The sequence below is a fragment of the Manacus candei genome, unplaced genomic scaffold, assembly GCF_025592945.1.
Source record: "Manacus candei isolate 608988 ecotype Guabito, Panama unplaced genomic scaffold, ASM2559294v1 h1tg000034l, whole genome shotgun sequence".
Taxonomy (NCBI): domain Eukaryota; kingdom Metazoa; phylum Chordata; class Aves; order Passeriformes; family Pipridae; genus Manacus; species Manacus candei.
Window position 1 is genome coordinate 12,765,911 of NW_026138082.1, and position 16,508 is coordinate 12,782,418.

The 16,508-nt window shown below is 38.1% G+C and overlaps 1 protein-coding gene across 3 annotated transcripts in view; it reads left to right on the forward strand.

Moving 5' to 3' along the window:
* Positions 1-16,508, forward strand: part of LAMA4 (laminin subunit alpha 4) — a 102,552-nt gene that overhangs the window by 68,273 nt on the left and 17,771 nt on the right. For all 3 annotated transcript variants that reach the window (XM_051792093.1, XM_051792094.1, XM_051792095.1), the window contains exons 18-25: positions 3,940-4,079; positions 5,230-5,403; positions 6,435-6,577; positions 6,906-7,068; positions 9,138-9,271; positions 10,478-10,649; positions 12,715-12,846; positions 14,485-14,627. In XM_051792093.1, the coding sequence (XP_051648053.1) occupies positions 3,940-4,079; positions 5,230-5,403; positions 6,435-6,577; positions 6,906-7,068; positions 9,138-9,271; positions 10,478-10,649; positions 12,715-12,846; positions 14,485-14,627 (1,201 nt within the window). The remainder of the gene's footprint in view (positions 1-3,939; positions 4,080-5,229; positions 5,404-6,434; positions 6,578-6,905; positions 7,069-9,137; positions 9,272-10,477; positions 10,650-12,714; positions 12,847-14,484; positions 14,628-16,508) is intronic.

Sequence of the window (16,508 nt, forward strand, 5' to 3'; positions counted from 1 at the left end):
TACCAAATGAGTACCAAACCCAATGTTGCTTCTAGTGTCCCAAAGTCACACTCTTCCCTCTAGGTCAGGGAAACCCAAAGGTCATGTTATTTTCAGAATTCAGTAATGAATAAGACCCTTATACTAGTATTTTTCATTAAGTGAAACCAGTGCTCCCAAGAACTGGTTTAGGAGTGGTTCCCTTTGCAAGAAGAAATTCATTGCTGTTCAATAACTCAATTTCTGTCTCCAGAACTGGAGAAAATCTCAGATTTCTCTGAGCTTTTCATCTAAAGGAAACAGTGAGCTGCTCTTTTTGGGAATAGATAAGCTCACTGTTAGTCACTGCACAGAGCTCCATAAGCATACAGTTAATTTAACAGCAATTGTGTTGCATTGCTGTAAAATATTTTTGATCACCACAGAGCAGAGTTTAGGCTATGGGCTATGGGCTCTAATTCCCATTTAAGATAATGTAAATGTGGATATGATTGGCCTCCCAGGAGGGAATAGTATGAAAAACATCCAAGAGAAACAGTCTGCTGTAGCTTACACATGAAGGTTTTTGTTTTTATTCACCTTTACACTTGATTTACATTTAACATTTACCAGTGCCAGCTTAGCAGATAGAGCAGCAACACAGACTACATTTGGCTCTTCATGCTCAAAACACCAGCAGACAGTCAGGATTCAAAAAATCCACTCGTACTAGCTGTTGTTCTGGAAGAAATATCTCCAGTGGCACTTGAGACACTCCATAAGAGTGAACAGAGTTAAGATGGCCCAGCTCTCCTAGTTTGTTATGTTCTCAAAAAGGCATGCATGGTACACGCACCACCAGTTGTTAAGAACAGTTCAGCTCCTATGTGATGTGCCTGGCAAAAATGTGTTCTCTGTGACTGTGGTTTTGCAGGTAGGGAGTCACCTTGAAAATACTGCATTCATATGAAAGTGCCTCGAGGGCCTGTTGACCACAAGCTCACTGTTGAAGAGATGCTAATATGCAAACTACAGCAAAGTGTGCCCTAGTACTTTCGTGGAGGCGGCTTTTCATGGCATTTTTGTGTCTGAAGGCATTTGTTTTGCTTGTTTTAAGCTACAAAGGTGGCATGACTTTTTTTTTTGCCAGAAAGATCAGGTGGAAATAGCTGAGAAGAGAGATCAGTGCTACATAGAAGGCTGGCACAGGTAGTGCTACAGACAGATGTGACTGTGATTCACTGCCTGGGAAGACAGATATAGACACGCCAAGCACAATGGAGTGTTCCCAGATCAGCTGTGTATTTTGCCAGGAGAGGTTGATCTGACAGGAGGAATGTCCACCAAAGTCCAAAAGAAAGTCACAACAAATGTTCAGATGGGTTCCTGAAACACTAAAACACCTGATCATCATACCGATAGCACTACCATAAGCAGCTGAAGCCTCTAAGCTGGCATATCTGGATTGCCTTTGAATAAAGCTTGAACTTGATTTTTGGAAGGGCGAGAGCATATCTGAGAATACTGCCTGTTTCCATTGTGCAGGAACTGGTGGGCTTCAGCAGACAGTATGAAGGACAGATTGGGAAGAAAAACATGAAAGGAGAAAGTGTCTGGAAGGTTACAGTCAAGGTATATCCTCCTTGACAGTTTCCCTTCTATTCTTTTTTTATATTTCATCACTTAGAAAGACTAGTTTTCCTTTTCCACTCTTACCTTCATCCCATTATTAAAATCAAAAATCAATATTCTTCTGTGTTGAAGAATGCCATTATAAAGTACCAAAGAAAGATATTTACGTTGAGATTTTATAACAGTTCTAGTAGTAATACATGTTGGCTTTGCATTTTCATGTTACAATAGCATTTCAATTTTCGTACACCAAATTTCAAACAGATGAAAATCCAGGTTTAAAAGATATCAGATCAAACACAATTCCAATTCAGTTGTGGATTATTTAAAAAAAAAAAAAAAAGTGGTTGAAATTTGCTAAATCCCTTTCTGAGCTTTTAATTTTTTTACCTATAAAAATAATGTGGGCTTTTTTCCAATGCAATGGAACATTCATTTCAAAAGGCAGAGAAAACTTTTTATAAATTGATTATCATTCCATTTGGGTTTGGTCTTTTAATTTTAATGCATTCAGGAATTACTGTGTTACTTCGAGAATTTGCTAAAAATAATGGCTTTTTAACATACAGTAGACGTTATATAGAATATCTGATTACTGACCCCAGAACATAAGGGACTTTCAGGACTTAATGGGAATAACTGTAATAACTAAAGCTCTATATGGCCCACTCCTACACTGAACTTGGAAAGTAAAAGACAAGTGAAAACAGCCAAGCAGAGAGAGAACAGGACTGAGGCAAATATAGCTTTTCACTCTGTCCAAAGAGAAGCAGACCTGTAGGACTCAATGGGATATTCTCATATTCTGTGTTGATCTGAATGAAGCTGAGAGCTGCTTCAGTCTTTAGCCAATACAGACTGGAAGAATAGAAAAGTGATGGGAGTCTACTTCTCCTTTCTTACCTTTTGTACAGTCTCAGTATATCTGATGATTAGCCCCTCTACTTGCCTTCTCTGCTATCTTCTCCTGGCAACGTTCAAGGACAGACTGGATGGGGCTCTGAGCAACCTGGTCGAGTGGAAGGTGTCCCTGCCCACAGCAGCGGGGTTTGAACTAGATGATCTTGAAGTTTCCTTCCAACCCAAGCCATTCTATGATTCTGTGATTATCAGACAAGAGTAACAATATGCAGGGAAGAACACAAGAGCAGGTGGACGCAAGTTGACAACCCCTAAAATGTAACCGCAAACCCTACAAATCTGGTTTAACCTTTATAGGCAATCCATGTCACTAAAAATTAACTCTGAATGCTGGATCTTTCTTACATGCACGTAGCTTGCGGCTAAAATCGCATTTCATTATACTCAGCTACTTGTACCTACATTTAATTAAAGATGAAAACTGATGTGATGTGTAAATATCCTTCAAAGGGCAACATGTCATTGGAATGTGATGTGATGAAACTTGATTATAACAAAGGGTACTTATTTTTCTTTCTTGAAAATTTGTTCTGCTTATCTTTTTGGAAAAGGACTTATGTCCCTTTGAACACAACAAAGCCCCTGTATTTCCCAATGATAACAATGACACTTGTACATGTACCACCAGAAGATACAGCAGCAAAAGACCAAAGGTCCTGGACTCTCATTCACGACCTCTGGCAGATGTAGGCAGGAAAGCTGAAGAGGTTACCAATCACAAGGGCTGGGGCAGGCAGTAAGTACAGTTTAGGTGCACACACATTATCAGCTAAGGCCTTCTATTTTTGTACACTACAGGCCTGTTACCACAGTCTGAAAGTGGCAGTGTTTCTATTATGAGTGGGCTGCAAACCACATGCAGACACCTGTGCAGCCATTGCTGTTATCTGGGTATGACCTTTCAGAGAGATGCACAGACAAAAGCTGAGGAAAACAATCTATACATCTCCCCTACAATGAATTTGAAGAGCTCTTGAACCATAACTCCTAGATGCACTTCCCAGGTCAGCCACGGATAACCAGTGAGATGCTGAACAAATAATCCTTCTGCTCCAGTTGCCATATCTGTAAAATTAGGTTTAACATGTATTTGCCTTGAAGGAAGATGAAAAGGTTAAAATGATTAACATTTGCAGAGCTCCTTGAGGAAAGTATTATGGAGGTAACTCACCACAGTATCACTTAGGAGTCCCCTTAAAACATAGTCTCCTTTGTGCAAACTTATTCCCAAAACCTTTTGCAATACTAGATTCTTATAATTCACTACTCTTTCTAAAATCACTGTCTCTCATACACTACAGTGTGGACTTGTTCTTAAAGCAGAAGGAGACAGGTAAGTTAACCTAGAGGATAATAAGAAATTTTCCTGGTGCAAAATCAGTGTTTCAAAGAGGAAAAAACTGCATTGTCACTTTTTTCTAACTACAGTGAAGAAACTTACAGAAGTTTTTCCTGAACTCCTGGACAAACTGCGCAGAGTAGAACAGAAGGCACCAGCAAACAATATTTCTTCCAGCATACAGCGGATCAGAGAGTTAATTGCACAAACCAGGAGTGTAGCAAGCAAGGTAAAACTTTTGGATGGGACTTCTGGATACTAGTGTTAATAATCAAATGCATCTTACTATAACCTCCATTTCCTTGGGCTGTATTAGAAATCCAAACCCGGACATTATCACCTCCCCAAAACTAGAGAAACAAAGCACTGTGGAGGTCAGTAAAATCTTTACAGTTGCTATTTTGCAAGCAGTCAACGTTATCATGGCAGTTGGGGTAAACTATTGCTACTGCACTAGGAACTTTATTAAAGTTATTGGCACAGTGTATAAGATGGCCTCAACAACAAAACCATTCAAAGCTAAAACTAATAGATCATTACTCAACTGGCAGTATCAGTTTTCAGGAATAGTAATTATGGCAATTTAATGTAAACTTTTCTGAGATAACAGTATTTCTTTTTAATTAATTTTCTGCAGGGTAAGAGAACCTTTGGCTTGCACATATTTAATAGAGAAAAAAACATTTTCATTTCATAAATAATGAAGTTTTTTTTCTGTAACAAGAATACCAATGTCAAAAATTAAAAGTGTATTTGAATTCATTCAGAGAAATAAAAATTTCAGGTCATTATTGTATGTTCAAAATGCTGGAATATGCAGTCCACATATATTACTTAAAAAAGAAAAGGAAAAATCAGTATGTGTGCAGTGCTTGACTGGTCTTTAAATGTATTTTGCCATTCAGGCATATTGTGCTTCAATTTGAAAGCATTACTTCAGTCATGTTGAAGGCATTTTGAACTAAAATGAAAAGGTTTTACAATTTTATTAGCATCTCATAAATATCACTGTAGAATCAGTAATATAACAGGATTACTCATGAACAGAAAATTGGTCATAGTCCATGCAAAGCAAAGAAATAAATTATTAGTAGAAGTTTTATAGCTATGTAAGGATTTTGTTATGTGCCCTGATTCAACTAAGAATATATGTCTCCCACTGATATATGATCTACTACATGAATTAATTTCTTTCACGTTCTTTACAGCGTCTTCCAGAAATGATTGTTATAAACATGCAATTTTACATGGCTAACATATAGGTGCCAACTCTACTCTCACACTAAGCCAGTACTTGCCTACGTATTCTTGCATATTTGCCTTAAGTAATTACCCCAGGCAGCAATAATCTGTCTCACGTAGCACACTTGCAACTGCAGGTCCAAGTTTCCATGATGTTTGGAGGCCAATCATCTGTTGAAGTCAATCCAAAGATCAACGTGGAGGAACTGAAATCTTTCACTTCCATGAGCTTGTACATAAAGCTTCAGAAAGACAATCCACAACTGGCAGCATCTCCAGATAGATTCATTTTGTACCTTGGAAACAAAAATGTAAGAGAACAATTCAGTTATTTTTTTTACATATATTTTTAACAAAAAAATGAAAATTGAAATACATTTGAATTTTGTTTGCCCCTGGATTTTCCTTTCACTGTTTCTTCATGTTTCAAAATAAGAGGTGTCTACTATATGACTGTCATTGATTTTGTGACAAGCAAAGAGCAAGGGTTCCTGAGACTCTTGTCCTTGAGACTTCTCACCTCAGACAATGAAGGATTCTCTCTTAAAAGGAAATTAGACTGCCTATTGAGAGTACTGCTTTGATTGACACTGATGCAAGCCGTACTTGCTATCTCCACTGCTAGTACCAAGGTGCTCTGAAGCAGTTAATGTCACCCACCTGGCTTTTGTGAGATACAATTTAATCAGTTTATGTTGCTGACAGTGTCAATTCCAAATCTCTGAGGTCAGAGGCCCACAAGATAAGCAGTTTTCTTTATCTGTGGCTTGTGCTGCTGTTGTATACTCTGTAGATCACTGCTTTGAAATAGCTGTTCTTTAAATTATGGTTCCTAAAAGAAAAAAAATCACACCTCACAAGCCAGGTATAATCCTGGCAATTTGTTACCTCGGAAGGGTAAAGAGACAGTCTTTTATTTTTAAGCTTTTCTACAAAGAATGACTACTGAATATAAATCGAGTGAAACCGCTTTTGACAGAATATTTAATTGCAGCATAATACCTAGGCTTTAGACTATTTCCTGCATGACACTGCACACCAAATACTGATGAATAGCTTCCCATTGAACATGACTAATTCATGGTCAGCAGACATCTCACTGACCTTGTATTTAAGGCAGTGAAAATTGATATAAAGTAAAATATCAAGAGATTTTTCTATGCAGTTTTATCTGGTGAAAGCAACCAATTAGAGAATGAAGCTTTTGTTTATATTTAAATAGCTTTTAATAGTAATATTAAAAGGTGTCATTTAGTTTATCAAAGCCCTTCCTTTACTAATGTTCTCCATTAAATCTCTTTTGATGTTGTATCTCTGACATCCTTCTCCATTGTTTTTTTAGGCAAAACATTACATTGGTCTTGCAATTAAAAATGACAACCTTGTGTACATTTATAATCTGGGGGGCCAAGACGTGGAGATACCTCTGGATGCCAAGCCAGTCAGCACCTGGCCTTCTTACTTCAGCATCATCAAAATTGAGAGGTAAAATGATAATGTGCATTTTCCCCAAATCAAACAGTAGGAAAATAAAATCAAGCAGAAAAGGCTGTGTCAGAACTGCCCAACAGGAATCTTCAGTGCCTGGTTCTACTCCTGAAATAGATGGAAATTCCCTCTGCTTTTGGAGAACCAGGATCCAAGGGGCCACATGGAGGAAGAGAAAGTGTCTGCAGTTTCTCCCTTCCTCTTCCCCCAGATTACTAGTCTTCTAGTAAGGAAATAAAAACCCTTCCCGGAGCTGAAGGTTTTCTTGTTCTTTTTTAAGTCCAGCCAACATGAAACTCTCTTCTCTTACAATTCCTTTCTACAGGATTGGAAGACATGGCAAAATGTTTTTAACTGTGCCCAGTCTTAGCAGCACAGATGAAGAAAAATTCATCAAAAAGGGAGAGGTTCTTGGTCCTGGCTCTCTCCTTAATTTGGAACCTGAAAATGCTGTTTTCTATGTCGGTGGAGTGCCTCCAGACTTCAAGGTTGGTCAGATAAATATTCTGTATTCAAAACTAAATAGTGCAAACTTATCTTGCTGGACTTCCCTTTAAACATAGAAATGGTCAATAAAGAAAATTTCCTTATTTAGTCATTTATTATCATAGGACTTCATCTTTTAGCCATGGCAAAAACAGTTTTCTGTTGCATATTATGTCATACAGTAAGATGATCATATTGATGATAGCCGGTGTTCAAGTTTTCAGAAATTTAACCAAAGAAAGGCTTGCTAATTGTTTACTAGCATGCATAAATGAGGTCTATTAGTCCAGCTTAACAAATCTTGCAGGCTAACAGTTTTTTTCAATGTTAATGAGTTCTTGGTACTTAGAATTTCTCTTTTACAACTGTCACAAACATGAAAAGTAATGTATTGTTAATATCAGGACAACGTGGGAAACTAGCAATATAGTAATTTGTTTGAATTTAAATTATCATTGGTTTAAATCCAGCCTTATAACAGCATGAAAAGTTCCCTGTGCAAAATATGTCTGAAGACTTGTGCCAGACGCTTGAGTCTACTGCGTAATAGTCGGCATGAATTAGCACCTCACTTACCTGCTTCCATGAGCATACCAGTTCCTCTTTTTGTGTTTAAAAATTGCTATGAACTATCTTAGCTATGAAAATTGCATGACTGAATAAAATCATAACTAGAAAGGCTTTAGAGAATGCTAAATTCTTTAGGCTAGCTGTAGCAGGTGCTACAAAGATCCAAATACTGATCCACAAGCAGCTCTTCTAACAGTATAAAAACAAAGAAAGATTAATTCAATACACTTACGTATTCCCAAGCTTTGCACTACTTGACTACCAGATAGATGCCATGATCCAAATTCTAGATTACTGAGCCTTGGGTGCAAATTGCCTGGGAATAGAACACATACACACACAAAAAAGTCATCCAGTAAATGAACCCTCCAGGTGTGTTCCAGAGCAGGGCAGAGGAAAAACAAAAGAGAAAAGTGAAAGAAAATGGGAAGAAAATTATTCATGGTATTATTTAATAAGCATATGGGCCTCTTTCCCCTTAGAAAACGGCAACTCACATTTTCATTTATTAGCATACGGTCTTATTTGCTAAAAGCTTTTGCCTTTGCTTCCCAGTTACATATTTTGCAAATACAAAATGTACCACCTACTTCTAACCATTGGAAGTTTCAGGCTTAACATAATTAAACAGAGTAGTAGACGAAACAAATGGGGGGGGAAACCATGACCATTTACCAAATGTATCTGTGCTGCAGATAAGAATCTGATTTTCTTTTACAGCTGCATATATTCTGCATTGCTGTATTACCATTGCTATTATATCATAAGCAAAATGGAAATAATGAGAAGATGAACTTACAGTGATCAAACTCTGAAGTACAAGAGCTGTTATTAATATCACACCTGTTCCACAGGGCAGAATATTTTAATATAAAAAGAATGATTCACTAGCTCTGTCAGCTTTATTCTTTGAAATTTTCCCTCACCAGTGTGGCTATTTAAATTCCATTTGCAGTGACCTTTATTAAAAGGAAAAGTTTCTACATCCTGCTAACTCTTCAAAATAATACCTACTGAGGATTACCCACTGGTACAGACTTTGAATCCCAGTCTCCTGGGTTTAAAGAACTCTCTCATTTCTCTCCCTTTTCATCATGGTAAGAAGTTATTTTTCTGGGGTGAACAATGTCTATACATTAGATATGAATTATCTACTGAGAGATTCAAATACATTGAGTAAGATCAGTTATTAGTCAAATCTTAACCCTTTCCCCCTCTTCCAAGTGTGCTCCACTCAAAACTGCAAAGGAAGCTTTTGTTTGCATTTGCCATTCCTGGCCTAATTTTCTCACTGTGAGACCATTTATGTGCTCCCTTTTAACTTACAGCCCATAGACCATATCATGATAAGGTCTGTGAAGACTATTCACAGTAGTATCACCCCATTTTTTTCAAAATACAAGTTGCACAGGGACAAAACTGATCCCAGGCACAAATGATCTCCCAATACCTAACTAGAGTGTGACCTTTCCCCTTTTACTGTTCCTTGTCCTCTGCACAGCTCCCTCCTAGCCTGAACCTACCTGGCTTCATTGGTTGTCTGGAACTGGCTACCCTAAACAATGATGTGATCAGCCTGTACAACTTCAAGCACGTCTATAACATCGACACCACCACATCGCCACCTTGTGCCAGGTAGGGGACACTCCAGTCCTCACTCTGCTACTCTGGTTTGTTTCAAGTACCAGTCCTGATTTTATTTTACAAACGTGAAGGTGACACTGAGTTATTCAGAAGGAACTTGGTCACTTTAAGCTCCTGATTGCATCAAGTTTAATTTTTATATGTATATATGTATGTGTATATATATGTATGTATGTGTATGTATACATGTTGGACTCTATGATCCTCATGGGTCCCTTTTAACTTGAGATACTTTACCATTTTCTGTAGTCTCCACTAACTATCTCACAATCTTGATCATGCCTTCCAAAAGGGAACTGTCATGTTAGCTGAAGCATGTCCCATGTCGCTCCTAACCCAACTGCTTGTCTAGGACAGGGAGGATCCTTACTCAAATTATGTTGCTGCAAGCGATACAGCCACAGCCAGTCAGCTCCCCTGGGTCTGGTAACCTTGAGTGCAGTCCCACCCCCAGGTAGCAAAACCTGTACTGAAGTTATCTTTCTGCCATACACTCTTAAATCCACAATAGAAATTCCTTAGATAAGCCTTTCACAAACTGGGAAATGCAGCTCCTAAAGTAGAAGTGAACGTCGACTGTAGCAGTCATTTAGCACAGACAAAGCAGGCATTTTCTTACACAACAGGCAACAACAGTAGAACCTCTCTAGAGAAAGGAGAGAAATTTACCTCATGCAGTGGGAAAAAATGCAGGAAGTGCTAGGATAGCACAAATGGTGGCTTTCCACACCATTCCCACAGGGAGCGCAAGCTGCTGCTCTCCACAACAGTGCATGCAAGCTGCTACTCCTGGGCTCCCCAGCAGAGTCAGTGCTCAGCTAAAGGCCTCAGAGAATTCAAATGGATTTCTGCACAAACAGGGCAAGCTCTTAATAGAAATATATGTATATCCTTATAATGAGGAGGTGCTGTGGGCCTGTCACTTTACAAGGATGAGCAAAGAATTTTCCTGTCCTCTACATACAGCACAGGATTAAAGCATGATGAAGGAGTTAGATACACCTCCAAAACTGCACACTATTTTTCAGAAAAGAATTCATAGAAAAAAATTTGAAAGAAAGTCATCAGTCTTACCATTGCCAGCAAGAAGCAGAAGTTCAGAACAATTATTTCAATAAAGTATGTAAAGGTCTTTAAGTTTCCCCAAATTAAAATGGGTGCATACCAACTGATCTTTCCCATCTCGTTCTTTTATAGAGATAAGTTGGCTTTCACTCAGAGCCGGGCTGTGAGCTATTTCTTTGATGGCTCTGGCTATGCCTTGGCAAGAAACATTGAGAGAAGGGGAAGATTCAGCCAGGTAACTCGATTTGACATAGAAGTTCGAACACCTACGGACAACGGATTGATCCTGCTGATGATTAATGGGGTGAGTACCAAATCCTGCTGGTACCCTTTATCCATGAGCATCATAAGTTCCCCAATCCAAATTGCTTATATCCTTACACTTAACTTCTGAAAAGAGGAAATATTTTGTATTCATCTGGTGCAGGTATACGTTAGGAGGGAACTGGAACTTGCTCTGAAAAGGTCTCAGAAAGATGAGGCCCTTAGTTAAACTCTGCTTTCATCCAGAGACAGTCAGGACTTCAAACTGGTCATATCCTTGTGATGATACTTCGAGAGAGACTCCAGTTAAGCCCAGTAGTTGTACCTTTACTTAACTGTGCATGCACAATCAAAGCGATATGAAATTTCTATGAAGTAACTCCCAAAAAGCAGACACTTTGTGGTAGCTGCCACTTTATAACTGTGCCTCAGGGTGTACTAGAGTTAAATATTTAAGTTACTGAAAATAGAAAGCACTCCAAATAAAAATGCTTGATCCAAATGTCAGCAGCTTTTCTGAACTTTGAGGGTGATGCAATCTCTGTAAGAGTTTGAAGAAAGTAGACTCCACATGAAAATATCCCCTGAAGACATTGGATTTTTTTGTCTTTGGACATCCCACATCAAGCTCCCAAGTCCTGTGTGGATTACAACCTGGGAAAGCCACAGAAAACATTTTTGTTTCGAAGATGCAGTCTCCAGACAGACACTTGTCTAGACACCTACATGTAATACTGCATTAAGCATTTAGAAGGGAAAAAAATCCACTCTCATTAGAAGAACCCTCTAATGTTTATCTTCAGAGTAACTTCCAGAGGAGAGTTGTGGGAAGCAATTTACTCTGCTGCAATTTACACATGCTACCACTAACCTTCATTCTTAGGAGGCTTCGACTAAGCAGCTGCTGTTAAAATTTTAACAGCCTCTATTGCAGGCCAGTTATTTTACTTCCAAGCAAAAGCACCTAGAGGTTTTTGGAGACATATGCACTTTGTGTTTGACAGTGGAAGCTGCAGTCAAGTTGGATGTCAGCTGTGGGAGACCATGTCCTCTCACAAGCACTTTTAGAAAGTCTGTGTAAGCCGGTCCATTATTCAGTTCTGCAAAGACAGCTCATAAATATTCTGAATGTAATCCCTGTTTCATTTTCAAGTTTAAGCTGTTCAGAACAAAGCCACACTGCAGTTTCATTTAAAAGTACTAGATTAAAACCTACTCTTAATTCTTTAAATAATGACTTCTGAAGGTGGACTCATCTATGTCAAAGACAGCAGTTCTTGGCCTGCAGTAGAGTTTTGAGAATTATTGTTCCCATGTTTCCATTAGGCATGGAAACAACAGTGTGAACACTAGGAGAGAAGACAAGCATTATCATTAAAAACATTACACAGATGCACTTCTGCTGTAAACTGCCCTTTCTGTTTCTTTATGTTCAGTTTTGGAACAAGGCTAATTCCATGGTACGGATCTTCATTTCAAGCACTCCTTAAAGACTTTCTAAAGTATAGTTCCTGCTTATAAAATCTAGGTCATCCAGCCACAGAATAGAAGCTAAAGCAGCAACTGACAGGAATTCCAAAAACCAAACACATAGTAAATAGAGTCTAGCTATTGCTCAACCTTCAGTAAATATATCAGTGTTGATTAGGTCTTTGAAAAGACAAAAAAAAACGGAGTCATTACAGACATTGTGACAGAAGCTGCTAATGCAGATACAGCCATTCTAGCACAACATTGCTTTTACCAGTATAACATCTTTCATTTAGGGCATGTGGTATTTCTTCAACAGTAAATAGTTGTGTTTGCATTAGGAATACTTTGCTGGTAAAGAATATTGCCATTACTGTGCTACTAAATATTATTTCTATAGGGAAACAGTTTGCCAAGTCTTCAAATAAGTATCATTTATAAAACAATTACGTGTGCATGTACATATATACACATGTATTATAAATATAAAAATATAACTGTGTTATAGTTTTGCAAATAAAAATATATTTTCCCAGCATGCTTTTCACAATGTCACTCTTGTAACACTGTTTATTAATTTTTTTTTTAGTTGCTACCACATACTGCTTTTCTGACTGCTGTTTTGTTTTATACAGAGCATGTTCTTCAGCCTAGAGATGCACAATGGTTTCTTGTACCTTCTCTATGACTTTGGCTTCAGCAATGGTCCTGTGCTTCTCGAGGACTCCATGAAGAAGGCTCAGATTAATGATGCTAAATTTCATGAGGTAGAGATGTGGTTACTATCATAACCATTTGACCAGCTATCCCAGAAACTCCAAAGCAGCAATAATTGCTCCAACACCCATGATGAGGGTCCAGGTGATGATACAGTAGAACAGGTAGAAGAGTAGAGTGCATACAAGTCCCACCACTACTGAGCAGTGGAAAGGGAAGGCTCTCCCTTCCTCTTCATAAATCGATGCTTTTAGACAGATTCTGTGTATTATTGGCCAAGGACAGGACAGTTCACATGGGAGAAAAAGCGTTATTAAGTCAAAATTAAATTATATCAAAGACAGCTCTATATTTCAAATATACAACTCTCCTCAACTAAAATCATATCAATATGTTAACTTGACCACCTGTGCTGGTTTAAAGGTAAACTGGTAGGGGAAATGAACCCAACTCAAAAGAGTGATTATAAGTCAGAATAACGATTTAATAAAATGATACAGTAAATACGATTATACAGACAAACAATTGGTTTTAACCCACAAAACCCAAATGTATAACCCAGCACCCTGGGGCATGAACAGAGTGGTGTTCGTTGGGCCCCCTGAGTCCAAAGTAAAAGAAGAGGGAAAAAAACCTATTGGTGAGAGTGCTGTTGCAGTCTGGTCAATAGTGGTGATTGCAGTCCGGTCGAGAGTGGTGGTTCAGTCCTTCTCTGTTTCCCACAAGTGGTTAAAAAAGTCCCAAGACCCCAAGATTATATATCCTCAGGTTCAGGCAGGAATGCCCAGTGCCTCCCTCAGGGCGGGGAGTTCCACAATGGGTGTGAGGACAGGAGCATCCTCCTGTCTCGCAGGCCTCTTAACACCCAGTTTATAGCCTGAGAAGTCAGGCTGCTCTGGGCAGACAGTGTAAATGGTCTACTGATAACAGTGTCTGGGAAATGGCATGGAAGGCTATAGAATACACAGTTTTGGGTTACACCCATACAGTGATGAACTGGTCCCAGCTGTTCTAACTAGGACACCACCTTAGTTGCTATGTATTGTAGTACAAAAAATATAGCATTTCCCATTTCATTTGAAAAGATAGTTGATTTGGTAGCATCCTTTTATATATGCACAGTATTTTATGGACTTTGGCAGATGTAAAATATTTACTTGTATTTGGTTTCCAGGAATTTGGTTTAAGCCAGTGTAACTGTGACTATGCAAATTTCCCTTAGTGAGTTGCTTCTCCTGCCATTTATTTGATGTAAACTCAACTTGATTCCTGACCCCCAACTATAGTTCTATTTATATTAAAGTACAGCACAATTATGCCTTTTATGCTTTCACAACAAAATAAGTTTTTTAAGAAGTATGCCCTAACTTCTTGGATAAATCAAGAAAGCATTCTGCGGTTAATGGAGCTTATCTGTTTGCCGCAGTGCAGAATTTGACAGGAGTACTTTCATGTGGATTTATTCATAAGTGAAATATCCTGAGGATTCAGTCATCAGAGAAATTGTGATCAATCAAAATAAGCTTCCTAGTAGTAATCTTTGCCAACATCTCCCATTTACAAACAATTTCTTTGATAAATCGGAGGAGTTTTTCAAACAAAAAGATACAAAGATCCAATCAATTTTGCAAGATCACCATGATGACTTACAAAAGATGACATTTTTAAACACACGCTTTTCTTTTCAGATTTCTATTATCTATCACAATTCTAAGAAGATGATCTTGGTAGTAGACAGGAGACATATAAAAAGTGTGGACAATGAAAGAACAGCAATGCCATTCACAGATATCTACATTGGAGGAGCACCTGCTGAGATCTTGCACTCCAGGTCAGTTTACAACTGGGATTCAATCATTATATTCAAGTGATCACCATATTTAAGTTTTGTTGTATGACCTTTGCTGAAGGGCTAACAATAAAACATTTTCTTTGGCATTAACACCTTATGTAAAACAACCCCTCAGACATTCTTCTGTCTCAGTGCCCTGAAGTACCGAGGATAAGACTTGATCCATTACAGTCAGTTAAATTCTACTGAAACTGGCCTAGTTTTAGTAAGGGTAACAGAAACAGTCGGCTTCTTAAAATAAAAAGGCATTTTCAAAGAACACATGATTATATAAAATTGCTATTTCTCCTTACTCTGCAAAAAGTGATCTTTGTAAAATAGCAATGCACTAGCTGCAGGATCAAGACCCTCTAACAACTGCATTTTCAAATCTAAAGATGATCTTTTTCCTCCTAAGCATTTCAGTCCTTATCCATCTCAGGTTCTCTCTAGATCCAAGTCAGCTGGCTCTGTGTAGGCGTGGGAAGAAAAGAAAAAGTCTCATTTTCCCATTGCGCCATTTGACAGAAGCCAAGTTTAGTCCGTGTAGAGTTTATAACTCTAATTTCCTGCAGTAGGAATCTGCCAGACCCCAGGGTCATGTTCTGAGAGCAGACTGGCTGTTTGGAGAAGAGTATGCTCTTTTGATAGGCAATATTAATTCCTAGGATCAGACAGCAAGGCCTGCATTTTCAGAAGGGCTCCAACTGCTGTTTCAAGTGTCACAACTACTAACAGGAATACCATTTCTCTTTAAAATATCCTCCATGTAAAAAAAAATTATATATATATATAATACCTTATCTTGAAGCTTTGAAGATAGGGACAAATATAAGGTAAGGAAAAATGATGCCTTTCAATCCCATGGAATTATTTGAACATGTGAACAAAGTGGCTGGCAAGGGAGAAACAGAGTATATAATTTATCTGTCCTTTCAAATAGTTCTTTACAATGGTCTGTCATAAAGGGCTATTAAGAAAACCAGTGGAGTGGAGAGGGGAAAAGCTGCAGTGGATTAGCAAGCACCTGGGAAAGAGAAAGTAGGACATGGTACTAACTCTTCAATTTTCGCAATATAAAAAGTCTACAGCACATGCTCAAAGGATCTCTCTTAGAGTTGGTATTAAATACATTAATGATCTAGGAACAAAGTACAAAAGGATAGTGAAAATTACTTTGGTTAATCAAGCCTAAAGAACACTGAAAAAGCCCAGAAGGACCTAGAAATCTATGCAATTGAGCAGTTCAATGGCAGATAAGACTTGTTCACAAATGTAGGATAGAAGATGAATCACATGAATTATGCCTGCAGTTTTCTGAGCAGACTGTAGTTATTCTCATACACACCTGGAAGGTACTCTCAAAGCAGGAAAAATAACACCTCAATTAAAAAGTTATATCAGAAAAAAAAAAGTAGACATTGTAAAAATATGATCAATTATAATGCTGAAAAATATATACAGAAATTATTTAAGCAGAGCTTCAACTTTGATATTATACTCAGTTTTCATTCTCATGGCAAAGGTAGACAGCAAAAAGTATGGTCCAAATGTGGTGATATCATCCCATTTTCATCAGGAGCATAAGTTAATATTCTACTGATGAGGTGCTACTATCTCTCTACTACTGCTATCCGCTACTGATATTTATGCTTTCTTTTTCCAGACAGACTTACATTTTACTGACATTGCTGAGCAACAGTAGGGTGGGAAGCTAGCTTTAGCCTTAGAGGAGGAATCTCATATTCTTTTAAAGCAGTGTCTTTTCATTCACTTCAAATGCACTTTTCTCTGTCAATTGCCTTTTTTCTCCAAATAAATGAATCTAGAAGTACCACTATACATTATTTTTCTTCCACCTCAATCACTGCATAAAGTGGA